We start from the raw sequence: 26,778 nt of genomic DNA, 5'->3' as shown, positions 1-26,778 counted from the left end.
ATTATCAGGCCATGATAGCCATCCACAAGGCATGTGCGTCCGACTTTTGGCAGGATCTGTTTGGGCTGTCGAGAAGGCAAGTGCTGTAGACGGATTCCATGTATCGTTACTAGACAAATATAGCGATAGCAGCATATACTAGATCAAAATATTGATAGTAGCGGATACTACATTTCATTAAAAAAAAAAAAAAAAAAGATGTAGCAGTGGAAAGCAGTGACAGTGGTAAACTCAAAGAGTTGGCCATCTGCTTTATGAGATCAATACCTGGGTAGGTAGTATCAGTGAGTAAAGGTACCTAAGTGAAGTGCAATGCGTATACGCGTGATCAATTTCTCAAGTAACAATCACGACTGCCCTCGTCCTAGCTGTGAAATTCCCCAGTGGCTTCATCCGATAGCGCAAAATCCATCTTCAAACGCAGGGCCGAGATCCCGAACCCGGAGGAAAGTACATGTACACGAGCGAGTTGACGAGGTCTTGGTGCTCGTGGAGCCTCTCCATCATGTCCTGACGCTTATCGGGTGACATTCTCTCCCATATATCCGCCACCTTCTCTGCTTGATCTGGGGGCATATTTCGAAATTGTTGAATGATCCAAAAAGATTCACGACTCCAGAGGCAATCACAAGATACTCGAGCATTTTGGGGAGTTGCATAGCACCAATCTTTTCTTGAGGGCTGGCTATCCAACCTCTGAGTTTTGGAAATCGGCAAATCATAGCCTAACCAGACCATTGAGAGACCACGGCCCTTTTACTTCTTCTCATCCATACCCTCGCAACCAACCGATTCACTGCTCCGCAAGCTTCTCCAATCCATCCATCAATCTGTATGCGCTTCCCAACATCGGCTTGAACTACTCCGATTTCTGTTCAAGGCCGCTTTCCCTTGCCCTTTGTTCTTGGTATTTCTGTCGAATTTCGAGAAGCTCTTCCTTGTATTCTTCTCGAAGCTCTTCGACTTGCGTCTTAAAGTCCTCTCGAAGGCTGGCTGCCTCTTTTTCGAAAAGAATACGAAAATGTTCAGCCTTTGTTTTGAAGTCCCCTCGAAGATTGTTGGTCCATTCTCTGAATTCATCACGGATTTCTTGGAGTTTATCTTCTGGTTCTTCAAATATCTCTTTGGCATTGTTGTATCGTTCCTCAAACTGCTGATGGAGAACATTGCAATGTTCTTCGAGTGCCTGCTTGGCATGCTTGTATCGCTCATCATATGCTCCCTTCACGTTGAAGTAACGTTCCTCGAACATCACTTCAGCACTTTCGTACCTCTCTTGAAAACTTTGTCGGGCATCTTGTATCTCTTTATCCTCTGGATTTAATTGCTGTCGAGAGTCGTTCATTTTTGTTTGGTTGGGGTGATGACCAGTGCTAACTTTGAGAAGAGAAGAGGCTTGCTTCAGAAGCAAAGTAGATGAAAAAAAAATAAAAAGAGGAAGAAAAGAGAGCAAGGGTGCAAAGTAATGTGACTGGCTTATATAGTTCTCTCGGCAGCTGGCAGGCAAATTGACAGCTGGCAGCTGGATATTTTCGTTTGCAAGAGTTTTGGGCCGTAGAGGCTCGTTTTTCTTATCTTTGTTTTCGTGAGGTTGCTCATTGTTGGCTTCTTGGAAAGAGTTGTTCCTGTGACTTTATTTCTGAGCTAATCTTCCGCCGTTATGGAGAGATTCTGCTAGCATCTCGAAGATTGATTGGAATAGATGAGTATCCAGGGGAAGAATGTTGTAGGATAAAGGCCTGGTCCCGTATCCTTCGGAGATTAGCCACTTCAGAGTCGATCTGATCCATGGACAGTCTGGGAAAATATGGCAAGGTCACACCCATTTTCTCGACGCGGTGCGCAACAATAGGATGTAGTGCTTGGAGTTGTTATGACCTTGTAGGAAGACGATCCAGTAGATCGAGATAGATCTAGTAGATGGAGGCAGATCTAGTAGATGAAGATAGATCTAGTAGATGGAGATAGATCTAGCAGATAAAGATAAATCTGGTAGATGGAGATAGATCTAGTAGATGGAGGTAAATCTAGTTGATGGAGATGGATTTAGTAAAGGAGATCTGGTAGATGATGGCTACCTAGGCGTCATTTAATTCATGGAATTCATATACCCACTTGTGATCTTAGGCCAAGGGCTACAGCACGCTCACGTTGTTGACACGTTTAGACACATATACTTGTCATCCGAAATACGCATTAGCTTTCTTTTGTTCCTAGTCTATATCCGCGCTGTGTCCCGAAGCAATATTACCGCCCACCAGATGCCATTAACGAACCATTCTAGTTCAACTCTCGATAGCTTTGGACTCTGTTTCAAATCCATTCCATCCAATACTGTCAAGTATAACCCCGGTCCCTCATAACCCTCCCCTAAAATACAGCAACAAACGTTGAATATGCTCTTTTTCAATCTACAGCGGAAAAGAGTTCAAGGCGGCGGCGGCGGTGCTGGCGAAGAATTGCTCGGGGATGCGGCACGACGTTCGTTCAGCCTGAAGGCAGCAAACCGTTTAGCAAGTGGCTCACCTGGCTCACCAACAGCAGATGGGGCCTTGGAATGAAAGGAAGACGACGAAGACAATGGAGGTGACGACACCGATGATGAGGTCGTTGACGGAACTTCATCATATTCTCTTAGACGCTTGGGGATTCGCTCACCAGTCGAGTTCAGGATGACTTGTAGTGTCTGCCAGCCTCCTGTAGAGCGGAGCTGGAATGAGTCGGCGAGGTCATGCTGAGTTGCAACGCGACAGAGAAGTGCCTCCTCATCCTAAGCAGAGAGGAGAGTTTACAGTTAGCCAAATTCGTGTACGACAGGAGAAAAGAAACAGCTGGGAGGCAAACCTTTGAAAGAACGCCAAGTTGGTGGATGAAGCATAGAATGTGAAAGTTGGATACTTCTTGGCCGTTATCGCTGGGCTTCTGGCCGTTTCGCAGATTTAGAGCTCGTGCCAAAGCAGAGTGCTCTTGACTTTCGCCAATGTACTCGCGGTTCTCGATGGGAAACCCTGTCTGAGTGAATGTAGGCTTAGGATCGTCAGGGAAGCCGTGCGTTAGAGTCACAAAGAGATATTCGACAGGAAACGCCGGCTTTGCATTCTCCTGCACCTTGGCTCCGTACTCGTTCACCTTGCGATAGAAAACTTCGGGTATGTACCTCGTCCGACTGACGGAGCCGTCATCCTCCTCTTCTTCACGGACAAGCATGGAATTGGGATCTGCTGACGGTTCCACAATGTCAGCTCGCACCATCTCGACTGCCTCGTTCGACATTTGGTAAGCCGAGATGGCAATGTTCCCATCTTCATCGCCTGTGATTACGCATGTAACAAATTTGGAGCCGAACTGGCCCGAGTCACTCCACTTTGAAGGGTTAGGATACTGGGCCTGTAATCTGGACGAGAAGCATATCTCGAGAGACGATAAGTAATAGGATTCGAGGTGACGCTTGCAAATGACGGATCCGTCGCCACGCCCTGAGTCGAGTAAGTCTGTCCAGATGACACCTACAGGCTCCAGTCCACAGAGCTTAGCAATATGGTCAATTTCTTTTTGGTTGGGCCATGCGTTCATGCTGATGCCGTCGACCTCATCAACCTGGGGTGGCTCATATATGGCCTCCACAACTGCCTTCACTCCTAGTGGAACTACCGTATACTCGGTATATCGGCCGTACAGGTAGCCCAGTCGCTGAGAACCAGTCTTACGCCAAGCGTCAATGAAGCCATCGATAATGGAAGGGCTGGAAAATTCGACATGGTCCACCATTCGGAAGTTCTGAGGGTTGAGCGTAATCGCACTCGGTTGGCACTTTGTGCAAATGCCTTCTGGCCAGGCCGGATGACCAGATGGACAATCTCGCTTGACTCGGAAATAAGGCTCGACAAGAGGAGGGATATAAGACGTCCCAGATTCGGGTTTATTCGTCGCGGCGTTTATCTTGCGTAGATGGGAATGGAAAGAAGGGTACTTGATTCCCTTTTCTACCAGATAGCCTGGGTCGAAGGGATCCATAGGTTGGCAGTAATCGCACATGCCCTTGGGGCCATGTCGGCACATCCTGTCTCGTCCTCGTGGGATCTTGCCATCTAGCTTATCTAGCCGGTCATCCACTGCCGACTGCTTGACTACCTCCCATGGCTTCGCGATTCTCTCGGGTTTGGGATCGATCGGGAAGTCTTCGGTGGGCAGTACGGGTTTTCCATTCAATCTAGCAGAGGTCACAGGTGCAGGGACCTCGCCGTTAGTAGTCCCGCTCGCAGCATCGTGTTGGTAAGAGAGAAAGATCAAATCGCCGTGCCTATGCATCAGCATGTTAGCGGTGCTCCCGGGCCCCACGTCCTATACCAGGACGTCATGTTAAGCGGCGTACTTGAGGCCGATCTGCCCGATCTGAAACTGAATAATATCACCTAGTCTCTTCGCATCGCGGCCCGTGGGTGAGTTGGACAAAACGATGGTCTTGGGATCAACGGTCGAAGGTAGGTGGGTAAGTAGCTAAAGCATAGTTCAGTTACATCATTCTCTTCATGGAGAGGAACATCAACAGCTTCCAGTCTTGTACTAACCTGCTGTCCCAGATCACCAAATGTAGTCGTTGGTTCTACCGTCAGGCGGATCATGCCATCAGGCCCGCGCAGTCTGATCAACATGGTGGGCGAATGGTGGTTGCAGCACGAGAGATTGGGCGCGATATGCTGGTGGGGTGATTCGGGTCTGCGTGAACTTGGAGACTCGATATATCAAGAAGCGGGACTCGAGATATAGGTGGCCATAAAAAGAAAGAGAAGGAAGAAGAAGGAAGACAATTTAAACACGGAAGTTACAAATCCGCAAAGATGCCAGGCTGCAGCATGTCCAGCTTCGCAGCAGCGGGAGGGGAGGAAAAGCGAAACAGAGGCGGTTGAAGCTTATTGAATCATGAGCTCCAGCTCGGGAATAGTACGAGTACGTCAAAAGCGTCATTCACAGTGTGCCTGAAGCGGGCGCCACATTGCTTAGTCAGTGCATAGCTGTCGGTGGAAGATCTGTCGGCCCGCTAACATTACTAAGGCAGCCTGGTACCCTTGTACTGCGCGCATGCTCTCCGCCTGCTAGAAGCGGCAGTTGGTCGGTACGTACCCCGCGACCAAGGCTTTTGCTGCCGCCAATCTGGCCAGAAGGGTGGCATGTGTGCGACGTGTCGATAAGCAGCGACAAGGGCCGAACTGCACTCTGTTCTTTATAATCCAGGGAACTTCAGCCCTCGACACGACAGAAGAAGAACAAACCAGCGTTGCGCCATTCCACGCTGCTTCGTCCGCTCATTTGTGCGCTTGTCTGGATACTCATTTTCAGCGCGGTTCTTTATTGAGAGAACGGCTACGGCTATTGTCTTTTCAGCCTTTCCAGGATCTTCATAGACGACAGTCACTCGCTCACGAAGAAAAAAAAAAATAAAACCCCAAAACCAGAAAAAATGTTCGACATTGACTGGAAGGGCCTTGCCCTTCCATTCGCCTACCTCATCGTCCTCGGCGGCGCCCTCATGACGTTTTCCACAATCTATCGCAGACGGAAGGCTGGTACGAAACGATTCCGAGTGACTCCCCCATAACGTTCTCGCCGCAAACGCTAACGCAACCATCACTGCAGCTGAAAGCGCAAACCTCGCGCCCTGGTTCGGCCCTCACCTCCAGCGAGACATCTACCTCTCCCTCCTGCATCTCGATCCCGAAGAAGGCGCCGAAAAGGCTCCCAAGGTCCCCGATGGCGTCCTGCGAGCGGCCCTCCTGCGTCGCGCAGTGGAGGACATCGAGCGCCTGATCCACATCAAGACTGCCAAGCAGGCGTGCGGAGCGCTTCTGCAGAGGGGAAGCGTTGGCGATGACCTGTGGCAGCGCTTCCTGCGCGCAGAGAAGGAAATGGAGGAAGAACTGAGAGACGTCGTTACCGAGGTATGTCTTTATGCTGAACATACCGGCCTTCCGCCTCATGTAGAGTCTCGAAGCGATGACTAACACGAGTATTTTAGGCCAACGCTCTGGCACCAAACTGGGGCTCCATCATCTTCCAGTCCGCACACGAAATCGCCGCCAACACCAAGCTCCGCCAGCGCCTAGAGGAGATCCAAGCCCAGACCGATGCCGAGAAGGCTTGGTGGGATAAGAAACGAGGACAGATCCGCGCAGATTTCATGAAGGAGCTCGAGGAATCCGAGAAGGGCTCAACAAAGGACGCTCACGAAGACGATGCTGTGGTTGTTGATTCCCCCAAGAAATGAGAGAAACAGGGAGAGGGAGAGACTAATCAAGACGACGGCGGACACAAAGAGAAAGATGAAAGAGAAAGAAAGGAGGGATCACTCATGGCGCAAACCACGGCGCCTGTGTATATATAGACATTCTATGATGGAGGAAAGGGCGAGATGATCAATGGGCGTTGGTGCACTGCAACAGAGCTTGCATTCGCACCGACAATTGCAGTGACCATGGTGGGTAGAAAATTCACGGCGTTTGAATGGGTATCACAGACGAGAGAAGATGAGGGACTGTTTGGATTTGTACTGTACTTTATTTAGGAAGCGGCTATCAAGAATCACAAGTTAGCTATCCTGCGTCTCTTGTCCCTACGCGACTTGGAAGTATTTCTACTAGAGGCTGCGAAGCCACTCTGTATTTATAATAACAGTTATATCATGACAAGTCATTGCTGTAAGTCTTCTAACCAGCCCCCTCCCGATATAAATCCACCTCTCCCTCCGATGCTCCATGTATGCTGTTGTTATTGTACCTCCCCAGTATATATATATATACATGATATGTACGAAAACACCGTATGGAGGTTGCCGGTGACGGTCTCAAGTCGCCAATCTAAGATGCAAGTAGCAGCCGTCCCAAGGAAAACACCCAACCCCGATAATAAAGACCAAAAACAAAACAAACGCCATATAACCTTTCGAAGAAAACAAATTGAAGAAACTCCAGAACTCTCGGCCATCTCTCCCCAAAGATGGTGCCGATGCTAGACCGATGGTAACGATGGATATTGATAAACACGTGTTTTAAGACAGACAAAGAGGAGAATAGTAAAAGCGAACGCCCTCCCTTTACTGCTGAGAAAAGGGATTCATCTTTCGTCTCAAAACATCCTCATCGGCCGCATTCCTGCTAGCGTCTCTGGCGATCTGCTCCTCCGTCTTGAGGACAACAGTCGGGCTCTCGCAGCCTCTTAGACCGATGAATCTGCCCATCTTGCGGCGCTTCTCTTCAAGCGGTGCCTCGGACCGCCAGTTGATTGGGCAAGGGTACTGTCGAGACCAGGGAGAAGGAGTACGCTGGTGGTAGAACTGAGCGAGGGACTCGAGTTGAGCGTCGGTGAGGAGCCAGAACTGCAGCACGGTGCGCGGGAAGTGAGGGTGTACAGCACCGGTGGTGAGCTGGACAAGAGGAGATAAGGGCAGTGCCATCTGGTGTAGTTTGTGGGCGAGTTCGGGGTTTTTGGCGAGCCGGCGGCGCAGGGAGCTCTGATGGCTGCGGTGGTGAGACGGCAGGCGACGGTGATGCATCATGATGTCGGTTTGGTGAATATGTCGTGAGAAATTAAAGGGTTCCGATTGGATTTCCTCCTCTCTATACGTGTCCTCCTTGAGTGGATGTCTTGGTATGTGATGTGGTTAGACGTCGGTGGTGGTGGTAGTAATAGGCGGTTTTGCTGTTCCAAGACACCCGACTCGAGGATGCAAGACTCAATACACGTTTGCCAAAATGATGCACGGCAGGAAAGTCGAGTTTTTAAATGCAGGCTGAGCCTTTCAGCCACTAGTTAGATCTCTAATTAGATATCTGAGATCGTTTGTCGTTGTGTCTTTGCTTTTTCCCTTGAGGCTGACCGTTCTCGGAAAGAAAAGCTAAAAGCGTGTGTGTGAAAGCGGAGTGGCCGTCAACGTGCACAAAGTACGAGTTCGTTCAAAGGCTAAAACAAGGCGGTAAAAAAAACAAAACGAGGCTTGTTCAGCTGAACTGTCCCCTGTTTTTGTTTTCCTTTGTATGAAAACGACACAAAAAGAAGAAAACGAAAGCAAAGTCGAAGATTTGGGGGGCCCCTGGCTGCTTGTAGATGAAAAGTGAGAGGCGCCAACTTGCAAACGCCTTGTTGGTTCTTCTTCCTTGTTGACCTCTTGTAGCCGCCCGCGCAACCGGATGCGAGACAACGAATCAAATTAAACAGATTCGATCAATGTGTGGTCAAAGGTCCTAGCTTCCCCTTTTGAATGGTTGAACTGGTTGGGCGAGAACGGAGCGTCGAGGCTGCTGAGCTGAGATGAGATTGAAATCGGTGGTCAGGTGCTTATTTGATGGCTGACTGGAGCTTCTTTATTCACTCAATGGGCTGGATGCTGGAATGTGGAATATTGATACTTGGGATAGAAATAGAAAGGCATAGGAATACTACTATACTTGGGTGCAGCAGGAAAACGAGGCAAACGAGGCCACAAGAGCATTTATAGATGGGCTGGCCAAATCGAATCGACCGGCACTCCTCTTATATACCATCCATCCATACTACCTAGTAGACGTGCATGCACGCAATCGAGTACTAACGATACATAGACGCACGCCCTGGTACAGCCCACCTGCAAGTCGCTCCTAGTGCCGCTGCCACACAATCAAATCAGTCGAATCCCAGCTGGAGCTCATTAATGCTCGACTCGACTCGACTTGCATCGTCATCATCCATCAGTTGCAGTGAGTGGGGGGGTGCCGGTATTACACTGAGTCTACTCCGTATGTACAGCGAGCCAGGAGTCTGGAGCTGCAGCTGGAGCCGGGATCTGGGAGCCCTGAAGCTGGCTGGCCTTGGCTGGTCTCTCGCTCAGCCCCCCGTCACATCAATGATCCAATCCAATTCAGTCCGTCTTCTGTCTCTGGCTGGGCCGCCACGCCATGCCATTGGAAACGCCTCGTCGCTGCGAATATTGACACTTGGCTGGTCCCCTCCCCACCAACCACGCAGATGCTACTGCTCTGGGCAAGGCGCCGGCGCTGGTCAGTCGCGATTTGGTACCGGTACCTGGGGCCTGTACCTGTAGCCTGAACCTGTAGCCTGTGGCCTGTAGCCTCCAGGGCTGTCTGTCTGTTGGCGACGGAGCCGCCGCTCGCGTGCGCTGTGCTGGATCTCTGGGGCCCCGCCCGCTGCGCTGGTACCGGTGGCCACTGAGTTACAGGTCGGCGACCGCTAAAGCACCCGCCTGTACTCTACATGCAAACCGCTAAAGCTCCCGTGTCGATACCTGACTGACCTCACAGCAGTGGACCTTACATTATGCAGGGCTTGCCGCCGTTCCATGTCCCGCGTCTTGATCCCGCATTCCCTCCAATCCTTCGCGACTCCCGAGTTCGCTTCTACAGCACTCGCACTCCAGCAGACAAACAGAGCGAAGGGCGAGGGCGAGAGAGAGCTGATCAACAAGCGTGCCATTGTCCAGTCCAGCCTTTACCACAATGACGGTCGGACGCTACCTTGCCTGGGGGGGGGGCAATCTCCATGGGGGGATGAGCTTTGCGACGGACGCAGCCATAACGCCCAGAGTGAGACATTGCTAGCCAGAGCTGACCCTCCCAGAGAGGAACCCTGGACAGAACAAGCAACAACGTGACGATGGACGAATGCTACTGTACTCTCAGCGATTCGCTGCTCCGTCCGCGGCACTGTCGCATTTGTGCCAGCGAATGAGGCATCGTCACTTTCGGTTCGGCCAACAATCAAAGACGTTGGCCGTGGAAACCCAACGGGCGACCGAGACCAGCAAAATGTCTCCGTTGACGTTAGGCCGAAGGAGGCTTCGGTTCCCGGATCCGCCATGTCCTCGTGGCTCAAGCCTTTGGACGCACGACGTAAGAATGCGTGTACCACAAGGAGGGGAGCGAACTTCTTGGGAGCAGAAGCCGGCGATGCTGGTTCCGGGCAAAAGCCTCAGGTCCCCCTTCCAAGACCGGAGCCATGCCGCTGGGCGAGTGCACCAAGTTCGCCGAAGCAAGCAAAGGAAGAGACCCGGGCTGAGTCCGGCCAGCAAAAAAAGTGAAGTAATCCATCCAGGCGAGACAGCGCCAGTGCTTTGGCTTGGAATGCTCTTGCGGGACTGGTGTTTGAGTCTCCATCAGCGACTCGTGCTATTTTCGGCTCTCTGCTCGCCCTTGAGATCCCTCACTTTCTTTTCTTTTTTTCCTTTCCTTCTTCCTTTCCGGCAAATTAGCTTCATTCGTGGGATTACATTACACGGCGTGTCCACGCTGCCTGAATAGCAGCATGTTTGCATGCGGTTGGCTGCCCTGCGCACGCGCGATCTGCACATTTCCCTTGCTATCAAAGGATCGGGTGGCACATGGGCGTCTAGGCCGCCCAGCCATGTGGCCGCCAGACACAAGAGCTTCTCGCCACTCATGACCCGAATACTTGCATATAAGTCGAGCCTGCATAACACCATTGCCCTCTCCCTGCGGATGGTGTCTACCATCTACAGCCTGTGAACGGCGTCCAATCCGTTAATCCATCTGCTGAGCCGGTGCATGTCTATTGGGGCATTTCTCTACCCGCGGCAAAGCGAGAGAAGATGGGAGGTTCTTGACAACAGCCGGAGCGGGCAAGCAAGCATGTGTGTATGATCGACAGCGCATGTGCTGCCCGGCACAGCTTTGTCCAACCACAGGATCCCATGGGGTTTTCCGCCAATCCCATCGTCAGCCTGAAACGGCATGGGATTCGAATTGTCTTTATTCTTCCAGAAAACGGTGGCCCACCGTAAAAAGATCATCGTCGCTTGGACCTAGAGGGAAATACCCTCCAGGTTTCCTGGCCCATGGCATAGGCTCTCTACGGCATAGCTGCGCTGCCGGCGCATCTGCTAGGAGCTGCGTGTGTCACTATTGAGACATGCACTAGCAGAGACAATAAATAGATCACGGCCGGGCCTAGCATCTGCAGGGCAAGAAGTTGAGAGAGAGAGTCATTGTGGCACTTGGGAACTTGGTGAGCAAACGGGTTCAGTTGAGTCAGTTGGATTCACGACAGTCGCCGGGGCTTGCGGTGCTTGAGGCTCTGACTCTGAGGCTATTCACCGTACGCGTACTCGTATTACTGGTTTCTGTCGTGTGAGGTTTCATCTGCAGCCGGACTTGTCGACCATTTCCAAGCACACTGCTCTACGCAAAACAACCTAACTTACGTGGCAGTCCATGGTCGCAACGAGACGCCCTCGAGAACCGGAAAGTCGCATGAGAAGGCGTCACCACCTCGCTCTCTCGCCTAGGCGAATCATGGACCTAGCAGATGCACGTACACGTAGGGCCGCAACAGGTGAGATTTTTCTCCGTAACCAATACGACTGTTACCCATCGCCATCTTTCAATCTTACATGTCTCAAATCCACCCCCCCAGCCCGGTGGAACCCCCTCAAGCGCATTTTCCACCTTGTACGTTTTTTCCAATACGACTCTGTAGATGGAGGGGGAGGGAAGCAAGCAAACGCCTAACTCGTAATGCTGTGACCCCAGAGCTAAGGAACAAGAGCAACGTGAGGATGCATCGAGCTTCGCGGTGTGATTCATTCTTTGGTGCGCCCCCCTCCAATTAAAAATCGGGATTTTGCCAGGCAGCCAACATCCCGTGTCACAAATTAAATAGTGATAGGTAATATATCCAACATCTAACAGAAGGCAGCAACAGCGTAATAACAGATATTACTCCGTACTTGAACAACAAACACAAAGATGCTAATTAATACCACCTTGCGTAACTAGCACTCAAACTCCCTTGTGACATAATTAAAAAAGAAATATTCCGGCTTTCCTGACATTCAGCCCCGAAAACAGCCGTCCTCACAATCAGAAACATTGTGACACAACGTTTAACTCAAAACCGCACTCTCTCCGAGACACTCTACTTTTTTTTTCATCTTCCTCCCCCACCTCTCCCAGACCTTGCCTGAAAAAATCCTCCGTTATTTCCGTTTGGCTCACCGTACCGTATCCAAATCACAAATGATTCAAGTCAAATCTGTCAAATCAAACTCAACCACTAACACAACGTTATTTCAATCCACTTAGTAGATACATAGTAGGGGTTTGGGGAGGGGCGGCACTTGGGTCGTCGGTCCCGTGTGGCCGGACTGACCGCCCTTACATGCCGTTTGCCTTTTCAGCTTTCAGCCTCTTCTTGCCCCCCCAGCCAAGAGCCCAGCTACAGGTTAAGGTAGAGTGAGTAAGGTATTAAAAAAGAAAAAGAGAGCCGGTGCAAGCCATCATACCGCTGCGTTGGTAAAGGTTAATGGATGGCATGAAAAGTTTTACTGTATCGGGTGATTATCCCGCTCCTCTTTGGCGTTTAATTTGTTCTTCGTTTTGTCATTCGCTCGCTCGTTCACCCACTTGCCGTGTATATGTGTATAAGTGTTTTGTACTAACAATGTATCATACCATCATACCTGACGGTCTTCCCGCGTCTGCAGTAGGAGGCGTTTGGGTATCAAGACAGGGGCGCAGCTCTGCATGCCATGACTCTAATTACTAGTCTAACTGTCCTCCCATTCAGCTTCATTGACAAAACAAAATCGAGACTTCGCTTCGTGTGAATAATAATAATAAAAAAATTGAAAAGAAAAATTATACATCCTAGCTACTAATACACATGACCTCACTCTCCCTTTTCTTGACGTCGATTTGTTTCTAAACCAAGCCTGTCTTATTCCCTTGCACCCAACAGAGCACCAAAAACCCAACTCCAAAACTCCCAATGAAACGTCCGATACCCTTGTTCGCTTCCGCGGCTATTTAGTTCAAGAATCCTTTGTAGATTTTTGGGACAAACTAATCTCGGTACTCGTACTGGTACATTACCTACCTAGTAAGAACCCCATTACCTTAGTAGTAAAACCCCATTACAGCTCGCGCGCGTCTGCCGCTTCGTTATTTTTTTTTGGGTTTCATCCGTCAATACTTGGCACAAGCCTAGACGATGGGGAGCATCTATGTACGTTGTAATTTAATTAAATTTTTAGAGCGTTTTAAGCTTGGCAGAGGGTTCTCGCTCAGCTGGGTCACCTGTTCATATTTTTTCTTCACTCCCTCCCTCCTCTTTCATCAGCTGCACGTGGCGAAGGGTGTGGGTTGTTTGGCTTTTGGGGGAGCGCCTGAGGATGAAGTCATACTCAGACATTGGATTGAATAACACTAAGATGTCCAGTATCCAAGATCTCTAAATTTAATAATCACAATAGTGATGCACCATAGGAATGTAGCGATAATAGCTGATATTGGAATCAAGTAGCGATATCAACAGATACCTGAGTAGACAAAGTATCTGGGAAGTAATGGTAGTAACTGATACCACAAAGGAACCACCAAGCTGCTATCTCTACATCTCCATTGCAACACTTCAACGTTGCGTTTTTAATCTACTTTAATTTAGCCGCCCTGCTGGAAATGTCATCGGTGCGTCTTGCGTGTCGTACTTTTGATTTAATTGCCTGATTCCTTCGCTTCCCACGCAAATAGTTTCATATTCTTGGATTTGCCTGATTCCTTTCTGCTTCCTTCAGAACGAAAGCGTCTCACTCACCACGCTTCCAACATCAACCGCCATTCCTTTTTGCAATTTTGCAACTCTAGATCGACGCTTCTTTTTTCTCCTTTCTTGGTCCTTCGCTTATAGCCATCTCACCTTAGCAATGTGATCCGTCTTCTTCTTGCTACTCTTGACGAAGCCCATGGCCTTCAACTCCGCCAAACCACGATAAAACATGACCAAAGCCTTCCGCTCCTCCTGCTGGCGCTGCTCATCGCTCTTCTCCCCATCATCGTCGTCCTCCTCCTTCTCCTCACGCACTAGCGCGTGAAATGCTGACCACAAATCTGCCACGTTAATCAGGCTGCCCGCCTCGAGATACAAGTGATATAGGATCGAAGTCGCGGGAAGCGTCGCCTGCACAACACCATCCTCGGCGCCGCTGCTCCTGCAACAGCTGCAAGAGAGGTAGTCGTACGGCCGCGCCAAGCTGCGCCTGAATGTCACCCGCGGCCGTGGCACCATGACGTCCCGTAGAGGCGATCTGCTGTCATACAACCACGTCTCCGAAAATAGCACCCTCTCGGGGCGTCTTGTCCCGAAATGTGCCGTCAGCCGCTCTGACACTGCGTCGACAATATCTGTCAACTGTTTGTCTTCGTCGCGGAGGGCCGCCGAGTCGCGGCTCAGCTGGACTCGCTGGGCAATCACAGTCGTCCGCATCACCTTGCTTTGGCTGCTATATTTGGTGTGCAGCGTCATGCCAGCGCTCTCTGCGTCTGCTTGCAGCTGCTCCAGGCGCGAGAGCGACTCTTCTAGGAAGCTCAATAAAAGGGCATCTTGTTCCTTGGTCGCGGGCTCAAGGCGAAAGCTGGGCTCTCCATCCTTGAATATGGAGATAATCCGACGTAGCATGCTGATGAGCGCGCCTGAACCCATGCGCCGGATGTGTTCGGTCAAGCTTCCATTTCCAGTATTAGGATAAGCCGTAGACAAAGAATCGACATACGCCCGCGAGAATGGGGGCTGCACAGCACCTGCAGCCTCCCTGACTAGGAGTAAGCGTAGGTGACTGTCCATCCAGTCTTGTCGACGGTCATTGCTAGCTCGAGCCTGCGCGAGTAGATACTCATCGTCCTCTAGAAGCGAGCGTGCATGCTGAAGGGTATCAGCGGTTGCGGCCCCAACTGCCGCCTCCACCTCATGTCGGAACGAGGGGAGATGCCGCAGTGCTTCAATATGCTCAGCCTGGAGGATCGCTTCCCCCTCTCCAGTCTCGGGGGTCAGTAAGACGCTGAGTGCGTTGGCGTAAAAGTGACACATGTAAATGTACTGATGGCTGTCAGCTTCAAGGCTAAATTTCATTTGCCATCATTTCTCACCTTCAACGAGCTTATGAATGCCTGAATGCCCGCCATCTGATCTCGTTGGCGGTCGAGCATGCCCCTGAGGATTTGCGGGCCCAGTCTTAGAGGGACATCGCTGGATACTACCGCTCCTTCGAATACCCTCTCCAAGATGGTATCTGTCTGTACACAGTCGAATTGTGCACCATGAATGAGCCGACACGCTGCTTTTAACAAGCGGCTTTCCAGTAAATCAATGGATGTAGCAATCCCAAAGAGCAGAGTAAATGGAATCTGTGGTCGCCATGAACTAAGCAGGGTAATGATATCTGATAGAAAGCCGCTGTCAAAGGCTTCGCTATCCTGAAAGGCCACAAAGATATTCTCCTGCGGCTGATGCTCCAGGAATACATGCAGCGCCTCAAGATCATACGGCAGATAGCGTCGACTCGATCCTTGCTCAAGCTGCAAGTCTTCCTCGCCGTCAACCACGAGCGTTTTCGACGTGGCGTCTTGGATGATCTTCTTGAGGGCATTCTTCAGGTTGGTCACCTCTGATGACCGAAGCCGAATGAACTTGCTAGGCGATGACCGCTGAAGGGAATCTGATAGCTGCTCGAACAGCAAATCCTGTGAGGCAATGTTGGGGCCAGTGATGATGAAGGCAGACGGTATCTTGTCGCCGCTACATCGCATTAGCAACATGCTCTGAGTACTGGCAGTTATTCGAAGGCAAGGGAAAACATGGAAACACATGGGCCGGGTTCAGTTCTCACCACTCCGAATTTGCCTCCTTAACAAACTGCGACACCTCATCCAACGTCGCAGAATTCGAGTCCCTCAAAATATCCTATCCCATCACATTAGCACGGCTCATTCAAACCCGTCTCACATCCACCTAAATTATAACAACTCACCTGTATGCGAGCATCAACCTTTGCCCAATTCTCCTCAAGCAATCTCTCCCTTCGCCTCACACAAGCCGCACTCTCAGCCCCATCCAGCAGCGGAGCGAACCACGACGCCGAGCTCTCCTCATCCTCGTCATCATCCCCAGCTATCGTAGCACGCCGCGCCGTTTTCCGCCGTTTGGACGGCCTCTCTCTGTCTCTGCGTGGCGCCTCATTTTCTTCTGGGTCAAAGATGAAGGCCACCTGCGTGCGAGTAGTTCATGTGCCCGTTAGCAACAAGTACAGAGCGCGGTGAATGGACTCGCTCTTCAGCTTTACACACCTGGTGATCTTCTTGGCCAAAAGTGCCCTGCAGCTCTTCATTGGACATTTTGCCTTTTTCTATTTACTGTAATCACAAAGGCTGCTTCTGCGACACGAGATTGGGGACGCTCAAATGTCCATCGTCGTTCATGTCGTGAGAACGCGGTTTGGCAGAAACACGGTCTTTACTAAGGAGGTATACAGTAAAGTCGATACAGTATGAGCACTGTGTGTCGTTGCCCAAGCGCCAGGAAGAACAGTCTACAATTATGTCCCTTCATCTCCTATAAATCCAGTAATAGCATCACCAGTCACATTACACCAATTCAAATCAAACGGCATCTGCCACATATTCGCATTCATTTTACAAGTCAGTCATCGTACATCGCTGAATTTCATAAAACTAAAATAGAGCCTTGATTCTCGACGCGCAAAACATGCCTACCTAGTCCCCCCCCCCCAAACCAAAAATCCTTTGGCCCTAGTAATAACCGGATTGAGCTGCTCAAATCAACAAGCATGTCTTTGAAATCTCCCAGGCGTGCCCCCTTGCACACTGCAATGACTCCTAATCTCGTTTTCTGACCCGTGCGTTGCGCGTGCTGGGCTGAAACACCCAATATCCCTTTTCTCCCGTCTCAAGTAACTCGAGAATTCCCTCATGCCACGCCGTGAAACGGCTCCTCCAAGAGGCAAAGTGGGTGAGCCTTCTCCCCGTTCCTTCGTCTTGCTCGTCCGTGATGGTGATTACTTGTACACCACAAATCAAAGGATAAAACTGTGGCCCCTTTTATAGTATAGGAAAGAGACGCGAAATAAAAGATTAAATAAAAACAAATGATGAGCCTTGTGCGCCGCAGAGATAAAATAAATAAAAGAACCAAACAATAGGAATATGTCCTCGAGAGTGGGAACCTAAACTTGGACGTAGAGAGGACAGAGTTTTTCGTTGACCAATTGTCGCAAATCTGGTTGCTTAAGCAGCGGCTTCAACGGCTGCAGACACGGGAGCCTATGCAAAATCACATTAGAATCTCATCAAATGCTGCAGAGGGTGGTGCTATCTCACCGCCTCAGTCTCAGTTTTCTCATCCTTTTCTTCACTCACATCTTCGTTTGCTTTTGGTTCTTCATCCTTGGCTGTGGCCGGGGCAACCGTTTCCTCATCAGCATCCTCCTTGGTCTGCTCATCCTCGGCATCTTCATCCTTGTCGCCGCTCTCCTTCACACCGCTGTTTCCAGCAGCCTTGCCAGACTCTTTGGATTCAGCTCCATTGACACCGTTAGCAGGCGCAGGTTCGCTAGCAAGCAGCTTGTTCCACTTGTCTAGCAGAGCTTGAGACCTCTTTTTGAATTTGAAGTCCTCCTCGCGAGGAATCGAGTCGAGTTTTAGAATCGCCTTGAAAACCTTGTTAATCTTGGTGCCTCTGATGATTGATACTTCGAGGTCCTCGAATTTTTCCAGAATATTGATGAAGCTGGACATTGATTCCATCTCATCTTCACGTGGCTGTTGCTCTCTGGTCAAAAGACCCCTCTGAAGCTTGTGGCGAAGATACAAAACTTCCTTCTACAGACTTAGTTAGCGGACATTCTTTGAGTTGCAAGTAAATCTGCATCAACGCACCTTTTTGCGATCATGGCGCTCTTCAGGGGTCATCTTGGCTTCCTTGGGCGCGTCAGACTTCTTGTCTGCGCTCTTCTTGACCTTTGGCTTTGCGGCCTTTGCGGCTTTCTCTTCCTTGGCCTTTGGCGCTGCCGTTCCGTTTGCCGACTTGGATGTAGATGACGTGTTAAGCTTAATCTTGGGCTTTTTGACGGATTCGGAGCGCTGAGGGGCCTAGTCGCGCGTTTTCTTAGTAACCTGAGATAATCTTGCCATGGCACCCAAGTGAATAGACTTACGCTGGTCTCTTCATCGGCAGCCTTTCGCTTCTTAGGCTTAGGCTTTGGCGCCTCATCCACGTCTTCCATATCCACGTCCTCGTCATCGCTTGCCTTGGCCTTGCCCTTCTTGGACTTCTTCGGGGTAGCTGCAGCTTCTTTCTTGGCCTCTTCCTGAGCAATCAGCTCGTCCTGGAAGCTCTGCAGAATTTCCTTGTAGTGCTCGATCGAGTTTTGCTCAATGGCGAGCTCAAAAGCTGCCTTCAAGTCCTTGCGCATCTTGTCTGCAATCGTGTCTCGAGCCTTATCCGAAGTCAATTCGGATAGGGCAGTGTTCGCAACCCATCCACTAGAGCCAATCAGCTACAGCCACGACGCAGGTGCCTGGGCGGGTTGCATGACTTACAATTCATTTGTGTACAGGTACATGACGGGGAAGCTTCGATCGTGCACGCGCTTACCGCCATCCGCATAGGCTTCGGAATATGATCCATCAGGGCGCGCGGCGGAGACTGGTCGGGTATTGATGAGGGCCTGAGGAAGCATATCCTCATCGCAAATAATGGCGGGCCACGCTGGGAAGCCCTTGAGTTTCACAAGGAAGTGGTCGCCAGGCTGGGCATCAATGTGGGTTAGGCGCGCCTTGGAGCCCTTCTTGCTCAGCGTCTTGCCCTTTGACTCTCCGGCGGTCGACTTCCGACGGCTCTTACCCTTCGCAGCTGGGGTCTCGGCGGCGGCAGTCGTATCAGCTTCAGCCTCAGCAGCGGTGTCGGCGGCGTCCTTCATCTCGGCGTCGCCATCCGCATCTGTCTTCTTCTCATCCTCAGCTGGCTTTGCAGATGGGGCATCGGCAGTGTTTTCCGCGCTCTCAGGCGCCTTGGGTTCTAGTTTGGCAGCTGCGATTAGCGCAAGTCCATTGGCTGGAAAAACAAGGCAGAAAAATAAATACAAAAATAAAAATCCAGCAACACAAGCTCAGAGCTGTTGGCATCACAGCAATGAAGCTCGCACAAGTAAAGACTAGGAAGATGCGCGAAAAGACTTTGCTAAAAGCGCGTTTGGGAAGCTTACCTTGAGCATCCTTTGCCTCCTCCATTGTGGCATCCCCCTCAGACTTATCCGCAGTCTTGGCAGCCAATTCTCCCTCGCCAGCAACCTTTGGTTCGGAAGCTGGCACTGGCTCGGTGCTGGCAACAGGCGCGGCGGCATCGGGCTTCTCAGGCGAGTTATCTGCCATGGCGGACGCTGGGTGGCGATGCGCAGCTTCCAATGCTAGAGACACAGGCAGATCTCACGCGAATGGCACGAGGGTCGGGGTCAAGCTCCAGAAAGGCAGCGTCGGACGCGTTTCGCGGCGTGTTATGCGTGTTCAATGGGGGCGCAAGGCAAGTTGCGTGATGCAGCTGGAGGCTCGGGCGATGAAAGGCGCAGTTGTCTCAATCAGCTTCGCCCGCGTTGTGCTAAGGATTGATGTGGGTGACGAAAGGAAAAACACTGGAGCGAATAACGAACCGCAGGAACACGTCAAAACGTCACCGAATCGCGTCACGTGACTGGCATTAATGACGACTCAAATAAGCAACCCCAAAACCCGCGATTCACAATGCCGAGGCGCCATACGACGGCGGCAATGCCGGGGCCACTGCTCTAGACAACTGCCTATGCCTCGCAAGGGCCGTGCGACCGTCTTCGCTCGCCCGCGTTGGCCCTGAGCCCATCGCCGTGCTTCGACGTCTGACTCCCACCCTGGCCTGCACGAGGTTGTCGCCCTAGACTACCCAACCACCTTGGGCCTCGAAACTGCTGTTCCACAACCGCGCGCCACCACAACCCCTGCTTTATCCCGAAAACAATACGCAAAGAGCAGATCATCGTCATGGGCGTCGCCGAGAACCAAAACCGGGAACCAAAGCTGGGCAAAACATAAATCACGTATTAAGATTGTATCCGTAGCTTGCCTTTACTGTACATAATCGTTCTTTTTCTTTTGCAGAGAGATCAAAGATTGGAGCGAGCGTGCCGGCATCTACTCCTCGTCTTCGTCCTCGTCGTCCTCGTCCTCGTCCACATCCATGCTCTCTGCTGCCGTCACTGAAAACTCCCGTTCTTGGTCCACTCCGATGTAACTATCACTCATTAGGAACAGCTTGAGGTTGTGCTCACCAGGAGATGGCACAGTGTATTCAAGCCGTACGTTCAGCTCACGGCCGATGGTAACCCGTTTGATTGCCAGGAGATTTCGAGTCTTGTCATCGCCCACCACCAACCACCAGTTCTCCATCTTCTTAGAGGGGTAGAAGGGCGCGTGCACCGTAGAGTCGTGTTCGTCATCCTCCTCGATGTTTCGCGTAATTTTGATGCTCAGGTTAGCTGGCTCACCAGCCCTGATTTCATCTGCGTCAAGAACTTCATGTTCCAGCTCCAAATCGGGGTACTTGTCGTTTGTGAACTCTGCTGCTTGTGCCAGCTGTTTCTGTGAAAGACCCAATCGCTTGACCAAGTTGTTATAGTCTGCATTCTCCTCAGGGTTCATCGCTTCCATGAAGTCGAAAATGTCCTTGATTCTAAAGATTGAGTTAGCCAGATGATACGCGGTGTGGAAGGAGTTCAAACGGAATAAAGGATGAAAGGGGGGAAATGAATGAAAAACGTACCCAAAATCATTTGCAACCTTGACGACCTCGGGCGAAAAGTGTGGAATCTGCTTGAGAGGACTATCTCGGTCCCACATTGCTTGGACAACCATTTGGGACATTTCCATGGCGTTCATGGCGTTAAGATGGCCATCTGATGAGAGAATGTCGACCATGGCGCTGAGAAGACTGAGAATTCTAGTGAGGAGAATCTCTTGGTCTTTGGCAAGGTCGATTGGAAGTTGCATCCGAGAGAAGTGAGCTTGGAGCAAAACAAACGCCTTGAAGTGAGGAGAGTCATAGCTGGGCTGCGCCATCTTGACGGGAATGCGGTCGTAGATGCGTCGCAGAAGACTGTCCTCGTGCCGACGAACCTGAATGGTTTCGAACTCGGTAGCGGAAGTTACGATTTCCAAGATACCCTTGAGCTTCGTCCGTGCTGTGAGAGACAGCAAGAATGTCTGCATTGTGATGTAAGAGATGTTGTAGTAGGCACCAATCATGGCCGCATTCTGCGGCGCAACAGATCCATCATCTTCGTCAAATTCAATGATCTTGGATTCGCCCAATTCACGCAGCGTCGTTTCCACGAGATCTGACATGTAGTTGCTCAGGCCTTCGTGAGTTGTGCTAGTCAGGCCATAGTAGCTTGGGTTCCCTAGTAGTCTTCGATAAAAGTACGTGAATGTGGTCCAGTTAATGGCGTCATCACCCGACTCGATCATCTTGGTGCTAATCTCCGTGACAAAGGCATCATGGAGGTAGTTGTGCAAGTGTGACTCGATGGGCAGGGCCTCGTTCAAAAACTTCTTGTAGTAATCACGCTTGACCTGAGGAAGCATGAGAACTCCACGGCCACGGCCGTCTTTTGAGGGCCGCAATGCCTTGCCAAACATTTGCAGAATTTCGCTAAGAGGGTAGTCCACGTATCTGTGCTCGCGGCCCTCGAAATACTGCGTCCCCATGACAACGACGAGATGAGCGGTACTCGTCAATTCCCAACAGACGTCTCGAGACGCGACAAGCACTTGAATAGCACCATTATCGTAAAGGTGCTTCACGATGCGCTTGTCGCTCTGGCTGAGAGCTTCATGGTAGTAACCAATACCATGAGACAGGGCTTCAGCCAGGGCCTCCTCGTGGACGCGATCAAGAAGGGGCCGCATTTGCTCGACGTCGGTGTGCAAAAAGCGGTCTTCGTCGTCGTCCGCGGCACAGGCAGCCAGTAAATCGCGTGCAGTGTTTCTGGTCTGCTTGCGACTGGGAACGAAGATCATTGCCGGCTTGTCTGGCGACATCTGGGTAATAGCCAAGTATGCCGGCTTCGCCATGGCCAGCATCAAGGACGGGAAATGAGGAATCGAGAAGGACTGAATGTGAAGCTCGAGAGGCACGGGTCTGACGTGAGGGCTGAAGTTGTAAATGTCGTGCTTTTTTGCATCAATCCACTCGCCAACATCGCGAGCATTGGCCAGAGAGGCACTCAAAGCAACAATCCTCATCGGCAGCTCCGTCTGGGTACGGATGTAGTGCATGCGCGATACGATAATCTCGTAAATGTAGCCCATGTGGCCACCTAGAAGATGGATCTCATCGGCGATGAACAGCTGCACCGTTTGAACATTCTTCCGTCTCTTCCATTGCCTCGACAAAACATCCCATTGCGTAGGTGTAGCGAGGATCAAATCACCCGCCTCGAGGATTTTAAGATCTGCAGCAGTTTCGCCTGTCAACTTCACAATCTCTTTTCCGCCACCCAAGTGGCTGAGTCTCTTTTGCCAGTCTTGGAGACGAGCGTCAACAAGCTCTTGGAAAGGAGCGATATAAACTGCTCGACCGGCATCGCCCTGCGCCCAGTGCCGTAGGAGGGCGAATTCAGCACATACTGTTTTGCCACTTCCCGTTGGGGCACCGATGAAGACATTCTGATCCGTCTTGTAGAGCGAGTTAAAGGTCTGCGTTTGGATCTTGTTGAACTGTCTCCAATCCGGATAGAGATCCACATAATCTTGGACTTTAAGCGCCGAAACGAGAAGAGGTTGAAGGTCAAGCAGCTCCGTGTGAGGCGGGAACTTTTCGGGTAGAATAAGCTTGTGGAAGGGGACGGCCAACCTCGTCTCAGAATGCATCCACCTGTCTGAGATGACTGAAACAAAGTAGTTGGGTGGCATAGGATCTGTGATAGGGACCGTGAAGTCCACGATGTGTTCATTTGCTTCAGATTCGGCGTAGTCCTTGCGAAGAAGGAACGTGTCGTGATATAAAATGTCCTCGCCGTCGCAGTCCTCGACTACAATCCAGAAACTCTCAGCAGCGCCATGAACGCTGTCATCCCATTCGAAGTTTGGAGTGATGCTGAGCTCGACTCTGAGCATCGATCTGGTCATGGGCTGAACCTGTGCCTGAACATCGACCCTGGGGAACTTGGCGACAAGCCCACAGACTGTACGGCCTGCCTTTGGCATGCCCAGCAGCTCGCCCATTCTCGGAGGATCAAGATCAAAGTAGTTGCTCCACGAGACGTCGATTCTTTCTGCTTTCTGAACAATATCACGAGGGCAGGAGGGGAACTGGCGCAGCGGTGACATTGTAGGCCACATTCGCTTTTCTGCCATTTTGCACAGATCCAGGGCAGTCTTTGCAACTGATGCCCAGCCCTTCTTGAGTGTAATCTCGAAGATGGCCCGCAAGATTCGGCCGGCACTTTGTGTGACATATACCATGTCTGCCATGAGCGCCAGGCCATCGAGCTTCAAACGGGAGATGTAGGCCTGGAGCAGAACGTTGATTTTGGCGTGTGGCTCTTCAATGCTTTCTTTGACGGGGATCGGCACTCTGCCCATCAGCTTGGCGAGCTCCAGCTTCTCATCCTGACGGACGGGAATGTATTTAAATTCGGCACTCAGTGCGAATACCCGGAAGAGCTCGATAGTTGTAATTGAGGGTTGGATGAGGTTGTTATAGGTGTCCATGGAGCTTGAGGTGATGTAGTAGTGGGAGGCAATGCGACCCAGTTCGGTAGACTGGATCCTGCCCGTCTTCTCATCATACTTGACAAGATTCGACTTTCTGAGAGCCATTGCTGCAGAATGTATGAGGTCGACACGCTTTTGTTCTAATGCCTCATCGTCCTCATATTCTGCACCCACTTGGTACAACCCTGGAGACCGAAGCATTCGGACAAAGAGGTATGTGTATCCAAGCCATTCGACACCCTCATCTCGAGTTCTCACATTGCCAAGTACAACTTCAGCATTAAGATTATCCACCAATTTGCTAACAAACTGACTCTCAATGGGAAGCTGCTGGTTGAGAAGCGAGAGGTAGTACTGAATCTCGCTTTGAGTCGTAATAATGATACCTTCTCCATAGGTGTCGAACTGCGGTCGACCTGCACGACCCAGCATCTGGAGAACATCCTGAGGGCTAAGCTCAACCCAGCTACCCTTCTCTGGAGAGTAGATTTGTGTACCCTTGATGATGACGGTATGGGCGGGTAAGTTGACACCCCAGGCAAGGGTGGCAGTAGACACAAGGACTTGAATAGCACCTCTGGCAAACAAATCCTCAACATCGGTTCTGTCTATTCTGTTCATGCCTGCATGGTGGATACCGAATCCATAAGGCAAGATATCCTTGAGATCCTGGTCGGTTGCTTGGCTTGCAGCTTCAGCCAAAACCTCCCGGCTGCCGGCATCGTGTCGAAGAATTTGGTTAATAGTCTCCATTTCCAGGGCCTTGTCTCGGATATAACGGGCCGTCTTTGCAGTCTCTTTACGAGAGTGGACGAAGATAATCATCTGGTTTCGGTGAGTGCCGACGTGTTCAATGACTTTGTTGTAGGTGACATCGTTCATCGTCTTGAGCTGCTTGATTGCTTTGCGGTCAGTGACACCAATAAACTCCTGGCGCAAAGGACAGGGTCGGAAGGAACCATCAAAGTGGAACATCGCCTTCTTGGTGTCGACGCGAAGAAAGCTAGCAACATCTCGGTAGTTTGGAAGCGTTGCAGACAGACCGACAATTCGCACAGGCTCTCCTGTTTGCTCCGTCTTTCGAATGGTTCTGCTGACAATGCTCTCCAATACGGGACCACGGTCGTCATGGAGCAAGTGGATTTCATCAATGATGATCAGGCGCACCAAGTTGGTGTAGGAGGCATCAGTTGCCTTGCGCGTGATGACATCCCATTTTTCAGGTGTGGTCACGATAATTTGAGTTTCTGCGATTTGCTGCTTGGTGAGTTGGCGATCACCAGTCAGCTCAGACACGCGGATACCATAGGGCTCAAGACGCTTTCCGAAGTTGCCAACTTGCTCTTGAACGAGAGCCTTCAGAGGGGCGATGTAGACGATTTTGAAAGCATCAAGATCAATGTCGCCAGTTTCAGGGTTGCGGTTCTTGCCGATTTCTCTCAGGATAGTCAACATAGCCACGTTTGTTTTACCACTACCTGTCGGGGCACAAACAAGCATGTTGCCATCATCCTCAAAAGCGGTTGGGTAACATTTGGATTGGATCTTGTTCAAAGACTTGGCCGTGCTGAAGGGCATCCGTGACCATTCCGGCATGTCAGTAATGGGAATAAGAACATCGTCTGGATCATTCCGCTTCTTCGGAGCAGGCACGTGAATCTCTTCATAGCCCTTGAAAGACCTCTTGGTCGATCCCTCTGGCAGCCTGACTTTGGCGTTGGTCATGAGATGGTTTCCTTGGTCAAAGACCAAATTGTCCAGGTTTATGAGTCTCTTTGGCTGCAGCCCGCCCACCAGGTGTCCTTCGGGCCTTTCAGTCTTGGGCCCTTCGGCGGTGAAAGAAGCGGGAACGTCAATGTCCATCTTGATGGCTCCTTTTCCTCCTTTCTCTCCGTCGGCTGCAGACTTGCCGCGCAGCTCGTTGAGAATCCATTGCAGGCCCTCCGAGGCCATTTCTCTTTCGACATTGGCACGCTGTTCCGCATCTGCTGCTCTGGCAAGTTTTGTGAGCCAGAAGACCTTTTCCCTGTTCTGAACTAGCTTTTGGACAAGCTCGTGATGCTCGAAATCGAAGAGCTCCATTAGATCGTTTTCAATCTCTCGGAGAGTTTTCTCTTCGCCGCCGACCTCGTCAGGTTCTCCGGAAAGTATACGCAGGGCATCCTTGGTTTTGTCCGTTTGCTCGTGCGCGTCTGGGTATAATGTGCCAATCTGACGCTGCAGCCAGAAGGCGTCCACATCTCGCGCGAGTATAGAGGCTTTGTCGTCCTTCTTGTGCTTATCCCCTGAGGGTGCTGAGTCGAGGATCATTTCGTCATCTGCTCCCCCAGCTTCCTCCTCTGCCTTTGCCGCCCCTTCTTCCTCCTCTTCCTCCTCTTCGTCTTCTGAAGACTCGTCTCGAACTTCATTGACAATCTCATCCTCTTCGTCGTCGTCGTCAAAGGCAACAGCCACACCCTGCCGCTGGTCGATTTCCGCGTCGTCATCATTGTCGCCTCCCATGTTCACATCCTCATCATCGTCTTGGGCATCGTAGTCTGTAATCTTCTTTCCCAAGTTAATCAGTTCGTTGAATTGCTTGGGATTCAGAGTTGTGCCGAGAATATCATCGATTTCCTTCTTCTTGTCCAGATCCTTCATATCGTCATCTTTGAGATATTCCAACGCAGCATCTGCAGCACTGCGCACGACTTCGTGGGGTACATCGCCAAGATTGTTCGCCACAAGAGTCAGGATCAGGTCAAAGGTCGCCCGCGTCGCTGCGGTTCGAGGTCGATATGTGATGCCTTCGATCAATGTGTCATTTGTACCGAGTACACCACCCTGTTGCGCATCTGGTTTTCGCTTCCGTTGCTCTCTTAGCAATACGTCTTGGCCCTCTTGAAGATTCCCTCGCTCGATTTCGGGCATTCCAGGTTGCCTCTTCTGCTTCGGGGCTTCGTCACGAGCCACTCGAGAGCCCATGTCGTTGATACTCAGGCGTCCAGCGAGAGACTCTGGGTCGCCTGTGGCCTCATCAGTTCGCCTTGTGACAAACCGACGGTCCGCCTGGAGAACCAGGTTGGACATGGCCGAGTACTTGTACTGGGAGACATCGCGATGAGGGTCCGACATCGTGGCGGTTGTGCTTGGGAATTAGGATTAAAGAGAGAAGAAAGAGAGAGAGAACGTCGATGTCCTCGACAAA

The 26,778-nt window shown here is 51.0% G+C and overlaps 8 protein-coding genes across 8 annotated transcripts; 2 read left to right on the top strand and 6 right to left on the bottom strand.

Moving 5' to 3' along the window:
* Positions 1 to 859: 859 nt before the first annotated feature.
* Positions 860 to 1,345, bottom strand: M431DRAFT_2641 (hypothetical protein; the record flags this gene model as incomplete). The annotated part of the gene is made up of 1 exon (XM_024913889.1): positions 860 to 1,345. One exon carries the CDS (start codon positions 1,343 to 1,345, stop codon positions 860 to 862), a length of 486 nt encoding a protein of 161 aa, XP_024777212.1.
* An 831-nt stretch (positions 1,346 to 2,176) lies between these two features.
* On the bottom strand, positions 2,177 to 4,909 carry M431DRAFT_505115 (hypothetical protein). Its single transcript, XM_024918582.1, has 5 exons — positions 4,569 to 4,909; positions 4,373 to 4,497; positions 2,845 to 4,300; positions 2,659 to 2,770; positions 2,177 to 2,492 (listed from the first exon to the last, which is right to left on the bottom strand). The coding sequence occupies exons 1-5, from the start codon at positions 4,650 to 4,652 to the stop codon at positions 2,488 to 2,490; spliced, it is 1,782 nt and encodes a 593-aa protein (XP_024777211.1). The 5' UTR covers positions 4,653 to 4,909; the 3' UTR covers positions 2,177 to 2,487.
* A 549-nt stretch (positions 4,910 to 5,458) lies between these two features.
* Positions 5,459 to 6,262, top strand: M431DRAFT_77849 (hypothetical protein; the record flags this gene model as incomplete). The annotated part of the gene is made up of 3 exons (XM_024922624.1): positions 5,459 to 5,564; positions 5,635 to 5,936; positions 6,014 to 6,262. 3 exons carry the CDS (start codon positions 5,459 to 5,461, stop codon positions 6,260 to 6,262), a joined length of 657 nt encoding a protein of 218 aa, XP_024777210.1.
* Positions 6,263 to 7,087: 825 nt separating this feature from the next.
* Positions 7,088 to 7,546, bottom strand: M431DRAFT_491775 (hypothetical protein; the record flags this gene model as incomplete). Its single annotated transcript, XM_024916934.1, has 1 exon — positions 7,088 to 7,546. The coding sequence occupies one exon, from the start codon at positions 7,544 to 7,546 to the stop codon at positions 7,088 to 7,090; it is 459 nt and encodes a 152-aa protein (XP_024777209.1).
* A 2,007-nt stretch (positions 7,547 to 9,553) lies between these two features.
* M431DRAFT_343443 (hypothetical protein) lies at positions 9,554 to 10,468 on the top strand. Its single transcript, XM_024914426.1, has one exon. It carries the CDS (start codon positions 9,648 to 9,650, stop codon positions 10,281 to 10,283), a length of 636 nt encoding a protein of 211 aa, XP_024777208.1. The 5' UTR covers positions 9,554 to 9,647; the 3' UTR covers positions 10,284 to 10,468.
* A 2,897-nt stretch (positions 10,469 to 13,365) lies between these two features.
* On the bottom strand, positions 13,366 to 16,253 carry M431DRAFT_505111 (hypothetical protein). Its single transcript, XM_024918581.1, has 5 exons — positions 16,119 to 16,253; positions 15,803 to 16,039; positions 15,662 to 15,735; positions 14,922 to 15,570; positions 13,366 to 14,871 (listed from the first exon to the last, which is right to left on the bottom strand). The coding sequence occupies exons 1-5, from the start codon at positions 16,164 to 16,166 to the stop codon at positions 13,681 to 13,683; spliced, it is 2,199 nt and encodes a 732-aa protein (XP_024777207.1). The 5' UTR covers positions 16,167 to 16,253; the 3' UTR covers positions 13,366 to 13,680.
* Positions 16,254 to 17,075: 822 nt separating this feature from the next.
* On the bottom strand, positions 17,076 to 19,220 carry M431DRAFT_491773 (hypothetical protein; the record flags this gene model as incomplete). Its single annotated transcript, XM_024916933.1, has 6 exons — positions 17,076 to 17,111; positions 17,169 to 17,669; positions 17,727 to 17,939; positions 18,005 to 18,332; positions 18,390 to 18,867; positions 19,055 to 19,220. The coding sequence occupies 6 exons, from the start codon at positions 19,218 to 19,220 to the stop codon at positions 17,076 to 17,078; spliced, it is 1,722 nt and encodes a 573-aa protein (XP_024777206.1).
* A 789-nt stretch (positions 19,221 to 20,009) lies between these two features.
* Positions 20,010 to 26,705, bottom strand: M431DRAFT_79192 (hypothetical protein; the record flags this gene model as incomplete). The annotated part of the gene is made up of 2 exons (XM_024922790.1): positions 20,010 to 20,547; positions 20,638 to 26,705. 2 exons carry the CDS (start codon positions 26,703 to 26,705, stop codon positions 20,010 to 20,012), a joined length of 6,606 nt encoding a protein of 2,201 aa, XP_024777205.1.
* Positions 26,706 to 26,778: the final 73 nt, after the last annotated feature.

The sequence above is a fragment of the Trichoderma harzianum genome, assembly GCF_003025095.1.
Source record: "Trichoderma harzianum CBS 226.95 unplaced genomic scaffold M431scaffold_3, whole genome shotgun sequence".
NCBI classification, from domain to species: domain Eukaryota; kingdom Fungi; phylum Ascomycota; class Sordariomycetes; order Hypocreales; family Hypocreaceae; genus Trichoderma; species Trichoderma harzianum.
Note: the sequence above shows the minus strand (reverse complement) of the source record. Positions and strands in the feature narration are given on the sequence as shown.

Bases quoted from the DNA above. Each gene is read 5' to 3' on its own strand.
- M431DRAFT_505115 (XM_024918582.1), bottom strand. From the start codon at position 4,652: ATGTTGATCAGACTGCGCGGGCCTGATGGCATGATCCGCCTGACGGTA. The intron at 4,498-4,568 runs GTTAGTACAAGA...ACTATGCTTTAG, and splicing joins TTGGTGATCTGGGACAGCAG to CTACTTACCCACCTACCTTC. The intron at 4,301-4,372 runs GTACGCCGCTTA...GCTGATGCATAG, and splicing joins ATCGGGCAGATCGGCCTCAA to GCACGGCGATTTGATCTTTC.
- M431DRAFT_343443 (XM_024914426.1), top strand. From the start codon at position 9,648: ATGCTACTGTACTCTCAGCGATTCGCTGCTCCGTCCGCGGCACTGTCG.
- M431DRAFT_505111 (XM_024918581.1), bottom strand. From the start codon at position 16,166: ATGTCCAATGAAGAGCTGCAGGGCACTTTTGGCCAAGAAGATCACCAG. The intron at 15,736-15,802 runs GTGAGTTGTTAT...GTGATGGGATAG, and splicing joins AGGTTGATGCTCGCATACAG to GATATTTTGAGGGACTCGAA. The intron at 15,571-15,661 runs GTGAGAACTGAA...AATGCGATGTAG, and splicing joins AAGGAGGCAAATTCGGAGTG to CGGCGACAAGATACCGTCTG.